This window comes from Perognathus longimembris, chromosome 7 (genome assembly GCF_023159225.1).
Source record: "Perognathus longimembris pacificus isolate PPM17 chromosome 7, ASM2315922v1, whole genome shotgun sequence".
Classification (NCBI taxonomy): domain Eukaryota; kingdom Metazoa; phylum Chordata; class Mammalia; order Rodentia; family Heteromyidae; genus Perognathus; species Perognathus longimembris.
Window position 1 is genome coordinate 16,874,084 of NC_063167.1, and position 23,445 is coordinate 16,897,528.

At 43.3% G+C, this 23,445-nt stretch overlaps 1 protein-coding gene across 1 annotated transcript in view; it reads right to left on the reverse strand.

Annotated features, from left to right (window-relative positions):
• Positions 1-23,445, reverse strand: part of Wasf2 (WASP family member 2) — a 76,733-nt gene that overhangs the window by 11,133 nt on the left and 42,155 nt on the right. Inside the window, exons 2-4 of the mRNA XM_048350618.1 lie at positions 15,148-15,323; positions 4,080-4,214; positions 3,420-3,573 (exon numbers count right to left, since the gene is read on the reverse strand). Coding sequence (XP_048206575.1) covers positions 3,420-3,573; positions 4,080-4,214; positions 15,148-15,280 — 422 coding nt within the window. The 5' untranslated portion in view covers positions 15,281-15,323. The remainder of the gene's footprint in view (positions 1-3,419; positions 3,574-4,079; positions 4,215-15,147; positions 15,324-23,445) is intronic.

Here is a 23,445-nt window from a genome sequence, read left to right on the forward strand (position 1 = left end):
ACAGATGTGAGCCACTGGCATCACAAAGTTTTAATCACCACTTTTTTTTTTTTTTTTGCCAGTCCTGGGGCTTGGACTCAGGGCCTGAGCACTGTCCCTGGCTTCTTTTTGCTCAAGGCTAGCACTCTGCCACTTGAGCCACAGCGCCACTTCTGGCCTTTTCTATATATGTGGTGCTGGGGTATTGAACCCAGGGCTTCATGTATACGAGGCAAGCACTTTGCCACTAGGCTATATTCCCAGCGCCGAGAGAATTAATTTCTAAATCAAATACTAATGAGTCTGAGATAGGCATGGGTGCTGGGTGAGGCAGAAGAATCATGAGCTCAAGGCCAGGCTAAGTTACACAGTGAGACCCTATCTCAAAAAAAAGTACTGGTTGGGGCTGGGAATGTGGCCTAGTGGCAAGAGCGCTTACCTCGTATACATGAAGCCCTGGGTTCAATTCCCCAGCACCACATATATAGAAAAGGCCAGAAGTGGCGCTGTGGCTCAAGTGGCAGAGTGCTAGCCTTGAGCAAAAAGAAGCCAGGGACAGTGCTCAGGCCCTGAGTCCAAGCCCCAGGACTGGCAAAAAAAAAAAAAAAAAAAAGTGGTGATTAAAACTTTGTGATGCCAGTGGCTCACATCTGTAATCCTAGACACTCAGCAGGCTGAGATCTAAGGGTTGTAAAGCCAGTCTAGACAGAAAAATTCATGAGGGCTGGGAATATGGCCTAGTGGCAAGAGTGCTTGCCTCCTACACATGAAGCTCTCGGTTCGATTCCCCAGCACCACATATATGGAAAACGGCCAGAAGGGGCGCTGTGGCTCAGGTGGCAGAGTGCTAGCCTTGAGCAAAAAGAAGCCAGGGACAGTGCTCAGGCCCTGAGTCCAAGGCCCAGGACTGGCCAAAAAAAAAAAAAAAAAAAAGTACTGGGCACCAGTGGTCATGCCCATAATCCTAGCTACTCAGGAGCCTGGGATCAGAGGATCAAAGTTCAAAAGCAGCCTGGGCAGAATAGTCCATGATACTCCTATCTCCAATTAATTACCAAATAGCCAGAAGTGGAGCTGTGCTTCAAGAGGTAAAGTGCTAGCCTTGAGAACAAAAAAAAAGCTCAAGGATAGCGCCCAATAAAGGCTAAAAAAAGAAAAAGTGAAACACGAATGATTCCTATGTTATATCTTGTTCTGCGTTAGACATTCCATGCTTGTTTTTCTTTTCTTTTCTTTTTTTCTTTCCAGTCCTGGGGCTTGAACTCAGGGCCCGAGCACTGTCCCTGGCTTTGTTTTGCTCAAGGCTAGCACTCTGCCACTTGAGCCACAGCGCCACTTCTGGCCGTTTTCTATATATGTGGTGCTGGGGTATCGAACCCAGGGCTTCATGTATACAAGGCAAGCACCCTTGCCACTAGGTCATATCCCCAGCCCCGCCATGCTTGTTTTTCTTAGGATAAATCTATAGTTAAATGAAAGGAGATACTAATTCTGCACTAATTTCTAATTTCTTTCTTTCTTTCTTTCTTTCTTTCTTTCTTTCTTTCTTTCTTTCTTTCTTTCCTTCCTTCCTTCCCTCCTTCCTTCCTTCATTCCTTCCTTCTTTTTTTGTTTGTCATGGGCTTGAACTCTGGGCCTGGGTGCTGTCCCTGAGCTCTTCAGCCCAAGGCTATAGCACTCTACCACGACTTGAGCCACAGAACCACTTCCAGTTTTCTGGTGGTTATTAGAGATAAGAGTCTCACAGACTTTCCTGCCTGGGCTGGCTTTTTTTTTTTTGGCCAGTCCTGGGTCTTGGACTCAGGGCCTGAGCACTGTCCCTGGCTTCTTCCTGCCCAAGGCTAGCACTCTGCCACCTGAGCCACAGCGCCCCTTCTGGCTGTTTTCCATATATGTGGTGCTGGGGAATCGAACCGAGAGCTTCATGTGTAGGAGGCAAGCACTCTTGCCACTAGGCCATATTCCCAGCCCGACTGGGCTGGCTTTGAACCACAATCTTTAGATCTTAGGCTCCTAAGTGGCTAGGGTTACAAGTGTGAGCCACTGGTGCCTGGCAAATTCTGGTATTATATATGTAAAAGGAAAATAGTGTTATCAGAAAAATGGATTCCCCATAGAATATCATTCGCTTATTCTATCCTATCATACAAACCCTGCATTATATTCCATCTAAACACAACTAAACTCGAGGATGGAGGGAGACCAGAATCAAAACTGTCTTGCCAGCTGGATGCTGGTGGCCCATGTCTGAGTTGCTAGGGCAACTCAGAAGGCTGAGATCTGAGGATCACAGTTCAAAGCCAGCCCGGGCAGTAAAGTCTGTGAGACGCTCATCTCCCATTAACTCCAAAAAACTGGAAGTGGTGCTATGGCTCAAGTGGTAGAGTGCTAGTTTGGGCTGAAGAGATCAGGGACAGCACTCAGGCCCAGAGTTCAAGCCTCACGACTGTCAAAAGGAAAAACAAAACAAAACAAAAAATTGTCTTACTATGCTCGCTAGCCCCTTTGACAGCCAAGAAATGAGTCTAATAGTTGAAAAGAACAGATGCCATAGACTTCATGTATGTGTGAGAAGCTACCAAGCTCTTGTTCCAGGCTCCCTGAATCAGAATGATGTCCTTGAATTTCACAGGGGTACACACACACAAACATTCCACTTTGCAGTATATGTGCCTGATGGAAGACATTGTCCTTCAGCTATCAGAATTACTTTTTAACCTGTCCCAAAGATATACATGGATACAAACAAGACAGATATTCATTTTCTGCCCCTGTTTAGTGTTTCTATGTAGGATGACAACACCCCCACACTACAAGGGGGAAGGAAAGGGCTTTGAGTTGTCTTTGAGGCTGCATTCTTTTGCAAGTCCAGCTGCAACAGGGTAGGTCCTTGCAGAAGGAAATGTCAAAAGGATGTTCAAAACAAAGCAAATGACACTCACTTGGAAGAATGCCAACTGCTCTTTTTGGAAGGACCCCTCTGAGCCCAGAGCAGCCAGTCCATGAAGATGGTCCCACTAACACGTCCAAACATCTGGCAATCTGGTGGTTTTTCCAAGTTAGCAGGAGCCTTTCTAGAATGTTGCCCCTGGGACTCAGGCTGTAGGACTGCCTTGGAACAAAGGCCTTTTGGTTCTATAATAACTAAATTCTTTGGATGGAATCCAAGATGGACCTGGCTTTTACCAAATTAAACTCTGCAGCATGTAATGGTACAGCAAACCTTCGATATGTATTATACTCACTAGGAATTTCAGGAGCCCAACAACCAAACAGTAAATGACAACTGTTTATAGTATAAACCTAGCTTCTGCTGCCACAAGCAACTTTGGGGTAGATAGTAAGCTTTTGATACAATCCTCTATCAACAACATCCTTACATATTTTAAGCAATCTCATTGTTAGCCTCAGGCCTTAAACAAGGAAAGCTAGCCAGTTACCTGTAAGGGGTAAGATTGTTGAGGGGAGGTGGGGTGTCACAGGTATTGTAGGTCTCCAACACAGGCACTGGGAGAGAGTTTCGGTCAAAAAGCTTCTGGTCTTGAATGGTAGAGCTTCTGAAGGCCTTTCGAGTGTTGATTCCTTGTAGTGACACTGAGACAAGATGGAAGGTGTTAGGAAATGGACGGCAGGCTATTTGAGCAAACACTGAGTCACACCAGTCAGAGCAACCTCAGCTGCTGCATTTCTTGGCTGCGGCTGTCTGCAGCCAGGTTTTTTTTTTCCCTCCCCCTCTGGGGAGGCCCCATGAGGCTGTCAGCAGCCCAGCCATTTCACGACTGAACAGCATGAGGCAACACAAAGGTTTCCTATGAGGCCTGATCTAGCAGGCCTCTCCTCCAGCAGAGAGAATCTTCTGAGTACTATGGTAGCAAACAGGGCCACAGGAAGGGAAGCTTGAGAGCAAGGGAACTGGTGAGTATGGAGGGGAGTGGTAGAGCTCAAAAGGTTTCTTACACAACCCAGTCTTGTGTCATTTCAAGGTACAACTGCATAGATGTAGGCGATTTCTCCTTTTCCTTCTTTTTATACATCAGGGGAAAAAAAATTCTAAGAAACTGCTCAGCAGAGCCTGCAAATGCTGAGCTCAGCTTCCTTACCTTCTTCTTCCTTGGGATCCAGCTGAGTGACTTTAACTTGTAGTCGGTCGACCCTCTCAGCAAGTGAGCTTACTCGGCAGGCAAAGGTGTTTGCCTGAGTAAAGAGCTCTCCAAAAATGTCCTCTGCATATTTACCTGGAAAGAGCAAAAGAACCAAGTCACTAGTAGTACACAGAAGTGATTTAAAGAGAATTAGCCAATGAAGTCTGCTTTCCTCATTCCCCCCCCCACACGTAGACATTTACACATGCACACACACATACATCTCCTTTAAGATATACTCTCCATAGCTGGTATAGTCTGCATATATTCTATACCTCACAGCAGGCTAAATAAAAGCACAAGGTATAATGCCAAAAACTGACCCTGAATGAACAGACAGTATGTCTACACATTTGCCCAGGGCCCTCAGTCACTTGCTACTATTGTTCTACAAAGCACCTTGTACTTGGTATGGAAAACAGATTGAGAGTTAAGGGGACCTACTAATCCAAAATTACTATGATAAATAATAAACTACTTCCTCAATGGAGCTTCAAAAGTCCATTAAACAGCCAGGCACACACCTATAATCCCAGCTACTTGGGAGGCAGAGACAAGAGGATTTCAAATTCAAGGCCAGTCTGGGCAAAGATAGTGAAGGTGAAGGCATGTCTCAAAGGCAAATACAAACTAAAGGGCCAGGGTATGGCTAAAGTGATTAGAAGACTTAGTGCCCAATTCAAGCCCTGTACTCAAAAAGCAAAAAGTTCACTTAACAACCAAGATGAGTTACGACTAAGTGGCTATGAACTTATCAATATCCCTCAAGAGAAAAAATATATATAACTTTTTCTAAAGGAAGAAAAGGTTACTTTATGCTCTAGAACCAAGAACTTCCAAAGTATTTGCTCTAGGTTACATTCCTCACATCTATGTCTAGTGTAGAAGTGAACAGCTAAAACGTTCAAGGCCTCCCGGAAAAACAACATACCAGTGGTACATTTTCCACAATCTTTTGTTTTTAAGAGTTCTGTACTTCCAACCCTGGAATGCAAGGAGAATTTGTAGCCAAAGAAACACAGGAGTTGGGCTGGGAATATGACCTATGGGTTCGATTTCTCAGCACCACATATATAGAAAAGGCCAGAGGTGGAGCTGTGGCTCAAGTGGCAGAGTGCTAGCCTTGAGTTCAAGACCCAGGACTGGAAGGAAGGAAGGAAGGAAGGAAGGAAGGAAGGAAGGAAGGAAGGAAGGAAGGAAGGAAGGAAGAAACATAGCAGCAATTGGAACCTACCTCTACACTGTCATTCCGAGCCACAAGGTACTTTCTTTTTTTGTTCTTTAAGGTCCAAGACTGGGACTCAACTCTGTACCTGATGCTTTCACTCATTGGCTAGTGCTCTACCAATTGAGCCACAAGAACCAAAGGGTTCTCTCTTTCTTCTCTCCCCCCCCCCCCGCCCCCGGGCCTTTCTTTCAGCACTCTTACTAAGGATGCAAAGTGGTACATATGGCAAGGTGCTGGTGGCTCAGGCCTGTAATCCTAGCTACTAAGGAAGCTGAGATCTCAAGTCTGTGGTTTGAAGCCAGCCTGGCGCAGGAAAGTCTGTGAGACTTTTATTTCCAATTAACCAGCAAAAAGTCAGAAGTGGAGCTGTGGCTCAAGTGGTAGAGCACTAGTCAGGGACAGTGCCCAAGCCTTGAGATCTAGCCCCAGGACCTGGACACTCTCCACCCCCGCCCTCAAAGTGTTGCATATGAATAAATATACCTATCAGAGTAAGCGTTTATCTTTATTAATGCTTATTAGTCCATATTTGGAGGGATTAATCTGAGAAGCTAAAACAGCACTTTTTGAGTGAACTGTTGCTCATCTTTCCAGTATAACCTGGAGAATAAGGATAACACCAATCAACTTCATAGTTTGAATTGGTGGAAAAGAGAAGTGAATTAAGGAGGTTCTAATCAAGGAAGAGGAGAGAGAGTCCTTGCATACGGAATGGTTCTGTAATCTACACAACTATGGGAGGCTCCACAGCTTAAAGGCCTCAAGCTGCTTTAACAAGCTGTATGAATACTCTGCAGGTGAAGGGTCTGATCTGATCCCTGTCCACAAGGCTATACTCTATAAATAAGCTACATTGCATCGTGGTAGGCAAGGTAAGGAAAGCTGCATTTGAAGCAAAAGAAATATGTGCCAGGTGCTGGTGGCTCACACCTTGTAATCCTAGCTAATCAGGAGGCTGATATCTGAGGATTGTGGTTCAAAGCCGACCTGGGCAGGACTGGCTCATGAGACTCCAATTAATCATCAGGAAACCGGAAAAGTAGAGCTGTGGCTCAAAGTGGTAGAGCACAAACCTTGAGTGAAAAAGCTCAGGGACACAGCACCCAGGTCCTGAGGTCAAGCCCCACAACTGACAACAAGAAAAACAAACAAACAAACATGTGGAAAATAAATCAGGCTCAAAAACATTCAAGTGTTCTGGAGGCAAAGAAAATCCAAAATCATCATGTCCTTGGGTCATCAAAAGAGACTCCAGGATTTCTTTCTCTTCAATGTAGGGGCAGTGACAGTGGGAGCAGTAACTCAAGTGTTGCAGAGTGGTTTTCTGGATAAAATCTTAACTCAAACATATAATAAGATTAATAACTTTTGTGTGTGAGAGTGCTGATATTAGGGCTTGAGCTCTCACAGCTTGGAAACACTCACTTGCTTTTTTAAATTTTTTGGTGCTGATACTGAGGTTGAACTCAGGGCCTTGCACTCTTGCTTTAACTCTAAAGCTGGCATTCTATCACTTGAGCAGAACTTCCTCTTCCAGCTTTTTACTGATTAATTATAGATACAGTCTCTTTTATACCTGTGTTGGCTTCAAACTAGGATCCTCAAATCTCAGCCCCGAGTAGTTAGTATTCATAAGAGTGAGCCATCAGTGCCTGGAAAAGCATATTCCTCTAGTCAGGGAAATGGGGACAGGAGGGTCTTGAGTCTATCAAGACTAGAAGTTGGGTTATTTTATTTTTCCCAGTACTGAGTTTGAACTCGAACTTTGTGCTTGCTCAGCTTGCTTGTCTGGCAGATAATCTACTATCTAAGCCACCTTCTACCCCAGGACCTTTTAAAACAGGGTGATGACTGGGGCTGGGGATATGGCCTAGTGGCAAGAGGCCTAGTGGCAAGAGTGCTTGCCTCATATACATGAGGCCCTGGGTTCGATTCCCAAGCACCACATATACAGAAAGCAGCCAGAAGTGGCGCTGTGGCTCAAGTGGCAGAGTGCTAGCCTTGAGCAAAAAGGAAGCCAGGGACAGTGCTCAGGCCCTGAGTCCAAGGCCCAGGACTGGCCAAAAAACAACAACACACACACAAAAAAAAACCAGGGTGGTGAGGTGAAAGTTTTCCACTGTCACCTTAGCTTGAGTCCTAAGCAGATTCAGAATTGCACTACTGCATGTGCAAGGAACAGTGGACCTTAAGTCTGAAGACCTGGATTTTATACTCAGCTTTTCCTAATCATACCTGTACATTCCTTAGCAAGTCACAATTTCTCAAGTGTAGTTTCCTTTCTGTAAACTAGGTATAATAATTTTATGTACCTCAATAATTTATCATAAGAATTAACAAGCTAAAAATCTCAGTTGTTAGAATGAAATACTACTTTATATTGTTGAGTCACATCGCTTAGCACCTTTCTAATTAGGCCTTGAATTCAGGGCCTGAGCACTGTCCCTGGCTTCCTTTTGCTCAAGGCTAGCACTCTGCCACTTGAGCCACAGCACCACTTCTAGCCATTTTCTATATATGTGGTGCTGAGGAATCGAACCAAGAGCTTCATGTATACAAGGCAAGCACTCTTGCAACTAGGCCATATTCCCAGCCCATTGAGTCACATAGGAGATTTTTAACTAATCCAGATATAGTGCTATATAACTATAGTCCCAGCTACTTGGGTAGACTGAGGTGAATCACTTGAACACCTAAGTTCAAGTGCAACTTAGGAAACATAGCAAGATCTTGTCTCTAAAACAAAAACTAGGCACTGGTGCCTCATGTATGTGATCCTAAATACTCAGAAGGTGGAGAGATCTGAAAATCTAGGTTCAAAACCGCCCTGGTTTTTTTTTTTGTTGTTGTTGTTTTTTTAAAGCACAGGAGACTCTTATCTCCAATTAACCAGCAAAAAGCTGGAAGGAGAGGTGTGGCTCAAGTGGCAGAGCACTAACCTAGAGCAAAAAAGCTAAGCAATGGCACTCAGCCCTGCGTTCAAGCCCCAGTACACTACACTACACACACACACACCAACAAACAAAATCCTAATTTTAAAGAAAATTGTAAATACAATTCTGATTGGTGATTTGATAGTCCCTTAAACTCAGGGCTTCACGCTTGCTAGGCAAGTCCTCTACCATGTGAGGCACACAGCCACTTTTTCTTTTTTTGGTCAGTCATATGGCTTGAACTCAGTGACTGAGCACTGCCCTGAGCTTTTGTGCTCAAGGCTAACATTCTACCACTTTGAATCACAGCACCACTTCTGGTTTCCTAGTGGCTAATTGGAGGTAAGAGTCTCAGGGAATTTCCAGCCCCAGCTGCCTTCAAACCATGATCCTCAGATCTCAGCCTCTTGAGTAGCTAGGATTATAGGCATGAGCCACAAGTGCCCAGCCCCACTTCCTTATTGTTTTATTTATTTATTTATTTTTGGCCAGTCCTGGGCCTTGGACGCAGGGCCTGAGCACTGTCCCTGGCTTCTTCCTGCTCAAGGCTAGCACTCTGCCACCTGAGCCACAGCGCCCCTTCTGGCCGTTTTCCATATATGTGGTGCTGGGGAATCGAACCTAGAGCTTCATGTGTAGGAGGCAAGCACTCTTGCCACTAGGCCATATTCCCAGCCCCTTATTGTTTTATTTTTGAATAGGGTCTTTTTTTATTTTTATTTTTTGCCTTGGCTGGTCTTACGTCAGTGATCTACCTACTTATGCCTCCCCAAGAGCTGAAATTACAGGTGCACTATTACCACACTCAGTTTACTGGTTGAGAGGAAAATAAAAAGTCTTTTTCACTTTTGTATGGGCTGGCACTGAACTGCAATCTTCCTAATCTCTAACTCTAGAGCACCTATGACTGATGGAGTAATCTACTATTCTTGGCCTAATAGTCCCTACTAAAACTTCTGAAAACAGAGGTGTGACACCTAGATACTTAAACCAAAGCTAAATTTCACTCATCCAGATTACCAAGGTAGACAATACCCATCACAATATTCATTAAGAGATACTACATTTGGCAAAAAGATTTCAGGGCAGTCTTATTGTTTTTAACAAAACTCCTCAAATGAAATGCTACATGTAGAATAGGTAACCTGGTATTTACAAACATGTAGCTGCTCTTGTTGATGTCCGAGTGGGAGTTTTGGTGTTTTTTTTGGTTGATAAAATCTTTTTTTTTCTTTATTGTCAAAGTGAAGTACAGAGGGGTTACAGATTCATATGTAAGGTAGTGAGTACATTTCTGTTCAACTTGTTACCTTCCTCCCTCATTTCCCCTCTCCCCCTTTCCCTCTCCCCCCATGAGTTGTACAGTTGGTTTACACCAAATGGTTTTGTAAGTATTGCTTTTGGAATGGTTTGTCTTTTTATCCTTTGTCTCTCAATTTTGATATTCCCTTTCCCTTCTCTAGTTCTAATACACACACACACACACACACACACACACACACACACACATATAGTATCCAGGGTACTCAGATGAGATACAGTGATAGTGGCAGTACAACCACAGGAAGGGAATATAAGAGAAACAAAACAAACAAACAAAAAAGGCACAGTTTCACATGGCATGTTGAAAATAACTACAACAATGATATCACACTTGTTTCTATAACGTGGAGTTCATTTTACTTAGCATCATCTTATGTGTTCATATGGGTATAGCTACTGGGCTATTTTGATCATCTGCTATGACTAGCCTAATCATGTACTAGCTATTCCCTATGAAGGACACCATAGGGTTTCTGTCCTTTGGGTCTGGGTCACTTCACTTAGTATGATTTTGTCCAAGTCCTTCTATTTCCTTACGAATGGAGCAGTATCATTCCTTCTGATAGAAGCATAGAATTCCATTGTGTATATTTACCACATTTTCCTGATTGAGTGGGAGTTCTTGAAGACCTGATGGCTTGGGATGCCCTTCCACCCCAATGCAATCAGTCTGAAATAGTATCATGGCATGATTTCCCAGTGACCCATGTCACCCCTCCTAGATGGCCACAGTACAGATGGAAAGTGCCAGCTGAGGGGGCTGGGAAAGTGGCCTACTAGTAGAGTGCTTGCTTCATATACATGAAGTCCTGGGTTCGATTCCTCAGCACCACATATACAGAAAAAGCCAGAAGTGGCACTGAGGCTCAAGTGGTAGAGTGTGCCTTGAGCACAAAGAAGGGACAGTGCTCAGGCCTTGAGTTCAAACCCCAGGATTGGCCAAAAAAAAAAGAAAGAAAAAAAAAGTTCCAGCTGGGCTTGTATTTCCTGATTGTGGCAACCTAATCTGTGAAACATAATTTCATTATACTTAGGAAAAATAAAAATACTGAATGTGTTACCATGGAGGGAGTCATGGCTATGGAATTTATGTTTTATGTTTTATTTATCCATAATCACAGTTTCACAGTTAGAAAGCAGTTCTAGCTGTGGTACAATGAACAAAGCCAAGGTCTGGAGCACACAGGAACCACTTCTGAAGCTCTCTTTGCTAGGTGAAATCCTAGTTATCTTTTGAGGCCCAGTTCAAGTGTAACCTCTTCTCAAAAGCCTTCCTTTATTCTCCCTGTCCCCATGAGCAGGCCTCTTCCACAGAAATTATCCCTTCCTCCTTTATATTCTCTCTAGTGACAACACGGAACATACAGGCACAAATCATTCAGCTTCTACTGGGTTCGTTATTATATTGATACTGAAGCTCAAGGATAACACATGAGGTCTTGCTTTAAAAAAAATTCATTTAGTATAAGAAACTATTATTTGCAATGTTATCTGGTAGGTCATAATACAGGCATGTAATTGGAGTTCATAGGAATATTTCAACAGAAGTCTTATTTAAAAATTGTAAAATGAGAGCCAGGACATGACTCAATTAGTACAGTACCTGCCTAGTAAGTGTGAGGCCCTGAGTTCAAACCTCCACACCACCAAAAACAGGGAGGAAAAAAAAATTCATGATAAAGGTTATAAAATGGGAGATGACAAACTGCGAACATTGAGACCCTATGGAAAGGAAGGCAGGTCTTAGATGCCAGGCCAAGGAACTTAAGATTATTCCATAGTGTGGAACAGGAGAGACAAAAAGATTTGTATTCTTAGTTTACAAACTTCTTTTAAGATGGGTATGTTGGCAGTTGTTAAGAAAGGCATGGTGGCACACAACTGCAATCCAGCTATTCAGGAAGCTGTGACAGGAGGATAACAAGTTCAACAAGTGAATGAACGAACAAACAAAAAAAAAACTGACTGGCTAGGTTGTAGCTAAATGTTCCTGAGTTTATCCCCCAGTAGTACAAACAAAAACAAAAAACTTGAAAAATTACATGTTAATGCCAGGAGCTAGTGACTCATGCCTGTGATCAGAAGGCTGAGATAAGAGGATCGTGGTTCAGAGCCAGTCTGGGCAGGAAAGTCCATGAGACTCTTATCTCCAATTAACTACCAGAAAACTGGAAGTGTCGCTGTGGCTCAAAGTGGTAGGACCACTAGCCTTGAGTGAAAAGTGCAAGGACAGCACCCAGGCCCTGAGTTCAAGCCCTACAATTGACTGAAAAAAATAGCAAAAAGCTGGGACTGGAGGTGTGGCTCAAATGACAGAGTGCTAGCTGAAAACAAAAACAAGCCAAGTAAGAAGTGTCACCCAGGGGCTGGGAATATGGCCTAGTGGCAAGAGTGCTTGCCTCGAATACATGAAGCCCTGGATTCAATTCCTCAGCACCACATACCTCAGCACCACATATATAGAAAATGGCCAGAAGTGGCGCTGTGGCTCAAGTGGCAGAGTGCTAGCTTTGAGCAAAAAGAAGCCAGGGACAGTGCTCAGGCCCTGAGTTCAAGGCCCAGGACTGGCAGAAAAAAAAAATCAGCCCCAGGCAAAATGTAAGATTCTATTAAAGAAGAGAAAGAAAAGAAAGTGGGTGCCAGTGGCTCATGCCACTTAGTAGCTAATCCTAGCTACTAAGGAGGTTGTGATTTGAGGATGGCAGATCAAGGCCCAACTAGGAAAATCTGTGAGACTCTTATTTTCAATTAACCACCAGAAGACAGAAAATGGCCTGTAGGTCAAAGTGGTAGAGCACTAACAAGAGGTCAAGGATAGCACCCAAGCCCAGAGTTCGAGCCCCACAACTGACAAGAAAAATAGAGCTGAAGGTAGGCTGGGCACCAGTGGCTTAATCAGGAGGCTGAGATCTGAGGATCACAGTTGAAGCCAGCCTGGGCAGAAAAGTTTGTGATACTCTTATTTCCAATAAACCACTCAGAAAAGCCCAAAGTGGTGCTGTGGCTCAAAGTGGTAGAGTGCACTAGCCTTGAGCAGAAAGAGCTCAGGGACAGCACCCAGGCTCTGAATTCAAGCTCCTTTACTGACCCAAAAAAAAAAAAAAAAAAAAAAAAAAAGAGTTGAGGGTGCGATGTTACAGTGCCTGCTTAGAACAAGGTCCTTAGTTCAAACCCCACTACTGCCACCGCCCCCAAATGAAATTCTTGGTTTTTTTGTTTTTTTTTTGTTTTTGGCCAGTCCTGGGGCTTGGACTCAGGGCCTGAGCACTGTCCCTGGCTTCTTTTTTTTGCTCAAGGCTAGCACTCTGCCACTTGAGCCACAGCGCCACTTCTGGCCATTTTCTGTATATGTGGTGCTGGGGAATTGAACCCAGGGCCTCACGTATACGAGGCAAGCACTCTTGCCACTAGGCCATGTCCCCAGCCCCCAAATGAAATTCTTAGGGAAGTTTAAATATTCATTTTTGGAGACTGAGGTGTGGGTGGGTGAGTGAGCTTCACATGTATATACTAGTGTCAGGGCTTAAGTCCCAATACCAAAAAGTTACATAGCTAGATCGATTGATGAGACAGATAAACCAATATTGGCTGTGTCTCTTTGGGAATGTTACTTCATGCTTCTGAGCTTTCATGTCTTCATCTGAAAAGTGGGAACAGCATTTCCTACAATCTCAGGATTATTGAGGATTATTGACTAAATGAGATGATGTCAAGATCCCGTAAAAACCTGGCACAAAGCAGGCAATCAGCAAATGTAAGTTTCCTTCTCACCCTCTCCCCATTGTCTCCTCAAGAATTATTTATTTTTTTCTCCCTTGATAGATAATGAGCTCCTGGTAGGCAGAGACCATTTCTTCTCATCCTTTATCTTCTCCTCAGTATCCAGCACAGGAAATACGCCCATTACATGTTTACTGGATGGATAAAGGTCAGTCAGATTCATACTGTCAGGAAATCTTGTTTCTTAGGCAAAAGCTCCCCCTGGCCCAAGCTGAGATCAGCTTCCTGAAGACAGGAATGGTCTGGTCTCAAGTTGGAGAATCCACAATGGCATCCATCAACACTATTCTAGAAAAGCACCTCAGAGGAGCCTAACTCCTGCTGGGTGGGAATAAGAACCATCATTAGCTACATGTTCTTTGTCCCATGGAGAAGGAAGCAGTGTGTGATTGACTTCCAGCCATTTGGCCTTCTCTGGGTGACAGAAGCAGAAATGATGCTTTTAAGAAGCAGTTCGGCTCTCTGCAGCTTTCATGTGCTTCACTGTCAGCTGCACTGCCGTTGCGCTGCTGTCAATGTTCCTTTGTATAAGACAGGCACTGGCAGGGTTTCATTTCTTTGTGACGCCCCTTCCAGGTTTCCCTAAGCCCTGGATCAACTGAGATGGTCCTGGAGCTAGGCGCAGGCTTAGGAACCCGGACTCCATACATCATCTGCTCGCAAAGCTCACACAGCTCTGGCTCCTCCGGCTCCTATTTTAAAGGTAGGGCCTATTACTATCTGGGGGAATGCAGGCTTTCTTGATATTCCGTTGATTTTACTAAGGGCTGTGATGCGACAGGAGGGGTGAATGTCTGAAATAATTCACACCAAGATGCCTTTGCTAAAGAAGATCACTAGGACAGCATTTTGATAGAGGTGCTTGTGGGAGCTGGAGTGGCAGTAGAGAAATGTAGAGCCAGTCCAAGCATCTGCCTTTCCTACACCTCAGCTTCAAGCAAACATCATCCCAATTCGGAATGAATGAAATCCAAACCACATGCATGTACCCCACTCAATGCAGTCTCATCATTCATGCCATTTAAAAACATGATAGTTAAGTTGGATTTCCCTTATTTCCAGAAAATACCGGGCTAACTTTCATCTTCCTTTTAGAGAAGAAAGGAAGGCTCCGGCTACTACCTGTGTCACTGTGTGTTCCTGAAACCTGCAAAACTCCCAATGCCCCTGAGAATGCAGAAGTAATCTGCATTCTCTGTACCCTGAACTTGGACCTGGGGGCTTGCTGCACAATTAAATGTGTACCACAGTAGACAAGCCTGCTAGAATATCTGAGTGCGTGTTTGTGTTCCTTCTCTTTGGGAAGAAAGTGGGGAGGGTGTTGAGTAGATAAAGACTATTGGCACATTTGAGGCTTCCACAGAGTCAGGCTGCATGGAACAGCTCATATAATTACAGGCACATTCTCCAACCCTAGACACTGCTCTCGGAACCTCCCACTTTACACGGAGAATTCTGCTCTGTCATTCCATCTGCAGCTTTCACTGCAGCTCTTCCTGCCACCCTTCCCACAGATTTCTTTTGAAGCAGGTGGAGGGGAAGGTGGAAGAAACCTACAGGGTGGTGGTAAGTGAAGATAGGGTAGAAGGGAAGACTCAGTACCAAAAAAGGAGGCTCTCTTGGGGAAGGAGGATGGGCTACATTTTCATATTACCTAGGGAAGGCAGATGGAGGAGAAATAGGAACATGGGAAGAGAAGGAAACTAAATAAAGAGCACCAACGACCCCTGAGGGCAAAGCACAGGCTCTCGGAGGCACTCACTCAGGCTGCCCAGCTGTCGGATGACATTTGCCAGGGTGATGTTGGTCACGCATTCCAGCTCGTTGCTTCTAACGCTAGGCAACGTCTGACGGCACAGGTGCCTTGGCTCGATGTTCCTCGTTACTAACGGCATGGTGGACCTGCTTCAGGCAATGTTCTAAATGATGAAAAACAACCTAAAAAAGAAATAACAGGAAAGTATTACTCAACCACAAATTCCAGGCACATTAGGGCTGTGTGTCTTTTGTTTTTGTTGTGTTTTTTTTTTAAAGCTGACTCTGATCTAAAACAGCTTTCCTTTTCTTCTTTTCTTTCCTCCCTCCTTTCTTCCCTGCCTCTCTCTCTCCTTCCTTCCTTCCTTCCTTTCTTTTTTTTTAAAGACAAGATCTTGTCTAAACTGGCCTACAACTTGCAATCCTCCTGCCTAGGTCTCTCCCAAATGCTGACATTATAAAGGTGTAGCATTGTGCCTAGCTTTACAAAAAAAAAAAAAAAACCTTTACTCATCTTTTTCTTTTCTATTCTTTTGTCTGCTTGTTTGTTTTTGCCAGTCCTAAGGCTTGAACTCAGAGCCTGAGCACTGTCCCTGGCTTCTTTTTGCTCAAGGCTAGCACTCTATCACAGCGCCACTTCTGGCTTTTTCTATATATGTGGTGCTGAGGAATCAAACCCAGGGCTTCATGTACAAGGCAAGCACTTTACCACTAGGCCATATTCCCAGCCCTCTATTCTTTTTTTTTTTTTTTAAAGTCCCTCAATCATTTCAAGGTTTGCTACTAGAATACTTGCTATGGAACTTTAGACAACCTAAACTGGTAAGTGCTAGCTAAGGTACACAGGCAGCACAAAAGCCTAAGTGACAACCATTACTCCAGCTAACAACAGTCCCCAGAGACAAGGAGATGTGGTCACAAAACAGTCCATTCAGCAGGCCTTGGATGGTAAAAACCCTATCCTTGGGTATCCGTAACCAAGACAAATCAGACCCACCAATTGTAAGGATCAAAAAAGACCTCCTCTCAAATAATAATTTCTACACTGAAATAAAGCTGCCAACAGTGATTCTGGTGCTCTACATCTGGACATAACTTCTCCAGTTCTTCCTGGGTGGATAATCGTCACTGTACAAGTAATGCTAGCTGCCAGCATCTATTAACACTACCAAAGTATAGTCTGTAAGCTGACACAATGAAAGAATATCAAGGAAAACTAAACATGCTGAATAGATTCAACCTGATGCTGAGCATGCTATGCTGTGCTAAGGTTCCCTGGTCTTTTCTCTTCTATCCAGCAGCTCCCTTCCTCTCTCCCATCCTGTTCAATACACCTGGGCCAAAGAGCTTTAGAGACAGCAGGAAGTGTCTGGAGCAGATCCGGAAACCTTCCAGTTACTGTTTTATCCTGGCAGCTGAGCCCCTTTCCCTAGGAAATCCCCTAGCACTTCAGGCTTATGCTATGCTGAGCCATTGTTTCAGATTTAGATTACCAAATGCTTAATTTTACCAGTTTAGGAGGAGGTTTTAATTTCAACAAAATGGCACACTGGATTGGTCTTATGTTCACAGACTGTAAAACAACAACAAAAATCTAAAATACTCTAATGGTAAAATGACAAAATTCATTTCAAAGGAAAAGACAAGACATAAAAGGTAACTTATCTAAGTACACAATAATATAAATTTTTCTTTAAGTACAAAACAAAGAGGTTTACTTACATCAAATCTTAAAACACCAGCTCACCATCAAAACTGATTGTGCATACAAAATGCTTAAACCAAACTAATCATCGCAGATCCAACAAATTGGGAACCAAGGTATTATCTGGCCAAAAGAAAAGAAAAAAAAGTCCTTTGGGTTCAAAGGGGGAGAAGAGCCCTTTGGAACAGACTGCTCCAAGTTATGGACACTCTGGTCTGCTACAGTAAAAATAAAACAGGAAGCCAGCAGCTTGGGGAACAAGATTTCCTGTCTCTAACAGCAACAGCCCAAGAACCAAGAGAATCAGCTGTTTGCTTGCAAATGCGATCCTCCCTTTAATAGTTACTGCGTGGCAGCTGTGCCTATCTTTGGGGTGCAGAGGTGTTTCCTGAATACTTGCCTACTGTCTTAGGAAATGACCTCCATTCCATTTCTCTGCTAAGTTCCTCCTTTGACTCAACAGGTTTTTAAGTCCAAACTCCAGACTTTCCAGTTTAAAACTTCCCTCTTTTCTTTATTATAAAGAGTCTCAGGTAGAAGATTGTAGAAGAAAGGCAAGTATAAAAACCTCACAGAGCTCTGTACACATCCTTGGGCTTTTTTTTTTTTTTAAAGAGAAACAGGCATTCAGGACACCGCAGAATGACTGGAAAGGGTCACTGTGCTTCATTCTTCTGAGTACCATTCCAGCTTCTTAGAGGAACTACAGGAGCTAGACCATGTTGAAATTCTGTGTTCAATGTGATCAGTCAGTGCATTCTCAACTTTCCTTCTGGACATCTAATGGGAACAGATCCCAGGTGGCTAGTAACTTGTCATCTGAGGAGCAGAGAAGCAAATGCTAACATCCTGGTACTTTAGTATTTATACATTCCCAGGACCTTGAGTTAGCAGCCACAAGCAGAATTAACTCCTATCACCTGCATGGTGTTTCCTTAGAAACAAATATTCAGTAACAAGATGTCTCCTCTTGCCAAGATAAGTCAGCTCCCAAAACTAACTAGAAAGAACCCCCAAAAAAGAGGCTGGGCATCAGGGGTGCCGGTGGCTCACATCTGTAATCCTAGCTACTCAGAGGCTGAGATCCGAGAATCATGGTTCAAAGCCAGCCTAGGCAGGAAAGTCCATGAGACTCAGCTGAAGAGTTCAGGGACAGCCCCAGGACCAGGGTTCAAACCCCATGACCGACAAAAAAAAAAAGGAGCCTGGGTATGTCATACCTATAATCGCAGCTACTTGGAAACTCGGAGCACTAGGACTTGGCAAAAGAGCACTAGCCTGGGGAAAAAAAAAAATTAGGCCATCTTTACCCAGCACTGGTGGCTTAAACCTATAATCTTAGCTACTCAGGAGACTGAGACCTAAGGATCACAGTTTAAAGCCAACCCAGGCAGGAAAACAGGAAAGTGTGAGATTCCTACCTCCAACTAATCACCCAAAAGTTGAAAGTAGAGGCGTGGCTCAAGTGGGAGAGCACCAGACTTGAACAAAAAAAAAAGCTCAGGGCTCCAAGACTCCAATTCTTACTATTTAAACAAGGTTAAGCTCTTTGAAGAGGAAGATGAGACAGTTAAAATGGGCTGAAGTGCTATCTTCCCTGGTATGTCTTTGCATGTTGCTCTATTTCTCTGTCACAATTCTCTTCCAAAAAATTTCCTATCACCTTTACTATACTCATTTGTCTTGCCTGAATTCTTCTCTTTCCACAGGAAAGGACTGAGGTCAACTTAGCTGTCCTAAATTCCTGGTAACATATTTGGTGCACTGGCTGGGAAGTCAGGGATTAAGTATGACCTTTTCTGATTAGTACGACCCCATTTCAATAAATAAACTAGGCATGGTAGTTCATATATAATGACAGCCATGTGGAGTTAGGATATTCAAAGCCTGAGCAGGTTTGTTTTATCTTTTGCACAACAGATATGGAATTATACGTGATTTGAACTATAATGACAACTTGGGCTAGAATGTAGCTCAGTGACAAAGTGCTTGCCTAGCAAGTGCAATGTCCTGGGTTTGATCTCCAGTACCAAAAAAAAAAAAGTACAGTTACAATAGTAACTTGACTAAGAAAGTCCTATGTTCCAATAAAGATAACTTAGAAATGACAAAAAGATTTCCAGCCTCTTAACTCTCTCAATTTAATTTCAAGCTGTTTTAGAAAACACATGCATTGTGGAGCTGAGATGCATCTAGGTTAGTACCTTGACTCTGACACTTTACCAATTGTGTGATCTTGGCAATTTTCCAATAGACACTAAATAATATGACATATATAAAATGCCTCAGGCTAAACATGGTAGCACTTGCCTATAAACTTAGCACTGAAGTAGCTAAGGCAGGAAAACCCAGACTGGGGATTAGGACCAGTCTGGGAAATTTAGTGAAATACTGTCTCCAAACAACAGTAACAAAAATTGATAAATAATAATAACAAAGAACTCGGTAGCTGGGTACCAGTGGCTCATGCCTGTAATCCTAGCTATTCAGGAGGCTGAGATCTGAGGGTCATGATTCAAAGCCAGTCCAGGCAAGAAAGTCTTTTAGACTCGTATCTTCAATTAGCCACCGAAAAAAAGCTGGCAGTGGAGCTGTAGCTCACATGGGAAGAGCACTAGCCTTGAACAAAAATAAAACGTTCAGGGACAGTGCCCAGGCCTCAATTTCAAGCCTCACCCAGGTCTGGCAAACACACAAACAAATAAATAAATAAAAATTAAAATAGTTTTAACCATAGAAGAATAATGCAGTAGAATGGAACCTTCACATAAAATCCCAGGCTTGACTGAAATTTGATGGGGTTTTCCCCTAAAATCCACTTTTAACTATGTGCTCCTGGACCTTCTGAAAAAGATTCTCTCTTTTCTAATCTTTCCTAACTGGGTTCCTCTGACCAACAAACAGAACAAAGAAAATGATTAGAGTAACTGTACTCTCAATTTACATAACTAGCACCGTTCTAAATTAAGTGGAGAAAAGCTAACACATTACACACAGTACAGACGCTGAATGGCATCATGGTTTCATTCTCTCATGAAAACTATTTGAGAAAGGCTCCTCCAAGACCAGAAGCACTCACTTTCCCGTAAAAACTGTAGAACACTGGGGTGCTGAGGGGTCACTGAATTAAGGAAGTAAAGGCTCAAATGTGCATTTTAGAGAAATCATTCCCACATAGCGGTAGAAGTTACATTGGGACAGGAGAAGGCCAACTAGGATACTTGAGAGGCTCAGAGGAAGAACAGAACTAGAAAGGCTCCCCGTATCACCGCTAGCACATACACACCAGGAAGTCCAGGCAGGCTGCAGAAGTGATCCTGCCCTTCACATCCACCTGCTTTTCTCCTTACAGCTTCATACAGTTATAAGCACAAAGTGTTCTTGTTTTTAATGTATGTTTCCTTATTAAAAAGTGCCAGGAAAGAGCTAGTGCTTGTGACAGAAATGAAAAATGAAGAGATTCAAGAAAGTAGTGGTTCCTCAGTAGAAAAAAAGTTATGGTGGACTAATAGAACACTTATTTAGCATAAACAAGGTCCTAGGTTCAATCCCTAGCACTTATGTGCACTGTGCATGCTTGCATGCGTGTATGTGACACACACACTCACACACACTCGATTATAAGCATATAAAAGAGTAGATCAGGGCTGGGAATAGGGCCTAGTGGCAAGAGTGCTTGCCTCATATACATGAAGCTCTGGGTTGGATTCCTCAGCACCACATATATATAAAAAGGCCAGAAGTGGCACTGTGGCTCAAGTGGTAGAGTGCTAACCTTGAGCAAAAAGAAGCCAGGGACAGTGCCCAAGCCCTGAGTCCAAGGCCCAGGACTGGCCAAAAATAAATAAAAAAAATGAGTAGATCACTGTCTTTATAGAATCAGCAAAGGTCTTTTTTTTTTTTTTTTTTAAGGTCTAAGACTGGGATTCAAATTAGATACCTGACATGTAAGACTGTAAGACTGGGATTCAAATTAGATACCTGACACGTAAGACTGGGATTCAAATTTGATACCTGACATGTTCCTTCACTGGCAAGCGTTCTACCTACTGAGCCAGGCCTCCAACCAATGTTGGCCTCCAGCAAAGGTTTTTTTATTAGGTAAAGTATATATTATAGTAATACTTGCTAATTTGAAGATTTAAGATCTTACCTTTGGAGATGTTACAGAGGAGATAAACTGAATTAGAACTGTCAAGAAAATAAAAGTCATAGGGAAGTAATATTTAGTTCCTTTTAAATTAAAGCTGTTCTAAAGTAGAATGGAGTTCTCCTTTTTTTTTTGGTGTTGGTCCTGGTGCTTGAACTCAGAGCCTAGGCGCTGTCCCTGAGCATTTTTGCTCAGGGCCAGGACTCTACCACTTGAGCCACAGCTCCACTTCCAGCTTTTTGCTGGTTAATTGGAGAAAATAATCTCAGGGGCTGGGAACGTGGCTTAGTGGTAAAGTGCTTGCCTAGCATGCATGAAGCCTGGGTTCGATTCCTCACTACCACAAAAGCCGGAAGTGGTGCTGTGGCTCAAGAGGTTGAGAACTAGCCCTGAGCAAAAGAAGCTCATGGACAGTGCCCAGGCCCTGACTGGTTCAAGCCCCAGGACTGGCAAAAAAAAAAAAAAAAAAGAATCTCAGGGACTTTCTTGCCTGGGCTGGCTTTCAACCGTGATCCTCAAATCTTAGCTTCCAGAATAGCTAGGATTACAGGTATGAGCCACTAGCACCCAGTATGGATTCTCTTTAGATACAGTTGCATGAACAGCTATCAGCCATGTTGAAGGAAAACATTCCTAGAGCTTAAGAAGTACTGGGACTGGAACATGGAATATAGGTCAGTGGTAGAGCCCATGCCTGGTGCATGCCAGGTGGATTTTACCCCTGCACTACGTGTCTGAGCCATGCTGGGATTTATATCTTGAAAGGGAAACTGGATAAGAAGCTTTCTCCAATCTCCCTCCAACAATGAGATTGTTAAGTCTGCAGACTAGAAGTTACCATTGAATACTTGCATGCCACATTTGGTCAATGTAAAGTCAAAGGGAGACTGACCACTTTCTGAACTCCCACAACCCTTGCCAAGTGCCTTGGATAGAGGGGAGGGAGGGAGGAGGCACTCATCTTTACCCCTCCTCTGAACCTTTGCTATTACCAGGACAGAAGACAGATGACTGCTTGTTCTGAAAATGATATTTATTATTACTGTTTATCACAAATAATCAAGTGCTGCACTGAGAAACATGATCACTGATAATACCTGTAGATTTCTATGGGTCACATCCCAAACACCAAGTATCCATGAGCTATAAAGTAACTATCACACAATAGAAATGCTTCTAAAGGCAGTTCCTCTTTGAAACATACCCTCAGAATGCTGACCAGCAGTAGCAGGAGATGAGACCATGTGAGGATGTTGTATTTGTGGCAATTAGGACTTCTGCTTTCACTTCAGCACTTCCCACTATTGTGCAGTTAACAATATTTCGAAAGGAAGTATATGAAAAGTTTACTTTGTAGTTTCCACTTGCAAGAGGCATATATCTTTCTGCTTAAAAGTATGCATTCCAGGGCTGGGGATATGGCCTAGTGGCGAGAGAGCTTGCCTCGTATACATGAGGCCCTGGGTTCGATTCCCCAGCACCACATATACAGAAAACGGCCAGAAGTGGCACTGTGGCTCAAGTGGCAGAGTGCTATCCTTGAGCAAAAAGGAAGCCAGGGACAGTGCTCAGGAGGCCCAGGACTGGCCAAAAAAAAAAAAAAAAAAAAAAAAAGTATGCATTCCAACAAAGGTTGATAATAAATGGCTATTATATGGGACTAAAGGCCTGGCGTGATGGTGAATATCTGCAATCCCAGCACTGAGGAAAATAAGGCAGGAGGATCTTGAGTTTGAGGCTAGTTTGGGCAACATAATGAGACCTCTTCTTAAAAAAATAAAATAAAACAGGCAAGGCACTGGCAGCTCACATCTGTAATTGTAGTTACACAGGAGGCTGGGATCTGGAGGCTTTCTGTTTGAACCCAGCCCAAACAGAAAAATCTTCAAAATAACCAGTAAAAAGCTGGGCTGCAGCATGGATCAAGTGGCAGAGCACCGCCTAAACCCAGAGTTTAAACCCCAGTACTGGCTAAACAAATAAATAGCTACATAGATTATTTTTCTCTTTGGTTAGTGCTGGGGTTTAAATTCAGGGCCTCTGCTACTTGAACCACTACACCAGGTTTTCAGGTAAGATTTATATTCTTTCCTAGGGGCTGACAAGACCATGTAGCTGAGAAGACAGATAAGTATCATAATTAATGCCCATTCAGATGGAGTACTGCTAGCCCATCAAGCCCACCTATGACTAGCCTTGAACAAGCATGCAGTTATATCTCCACCTCCTGAGTAGCAAAAATTACAGATGTAAGTCATCGCTCCTGGCTTGAATTCAATACTTTTTACTGAAAATGTGCATTAATTGTACAAAGGGGTTTCATGAATGTGCTATTTTTACACATGTAATGTACTCTGATCAAATTCACTCCCTATCAATTGATTTTAAAATGACAGGTAACACAGTCTTCCTGTAATCTAAGCTGGCACTAAGTATGATTTTACTATTCA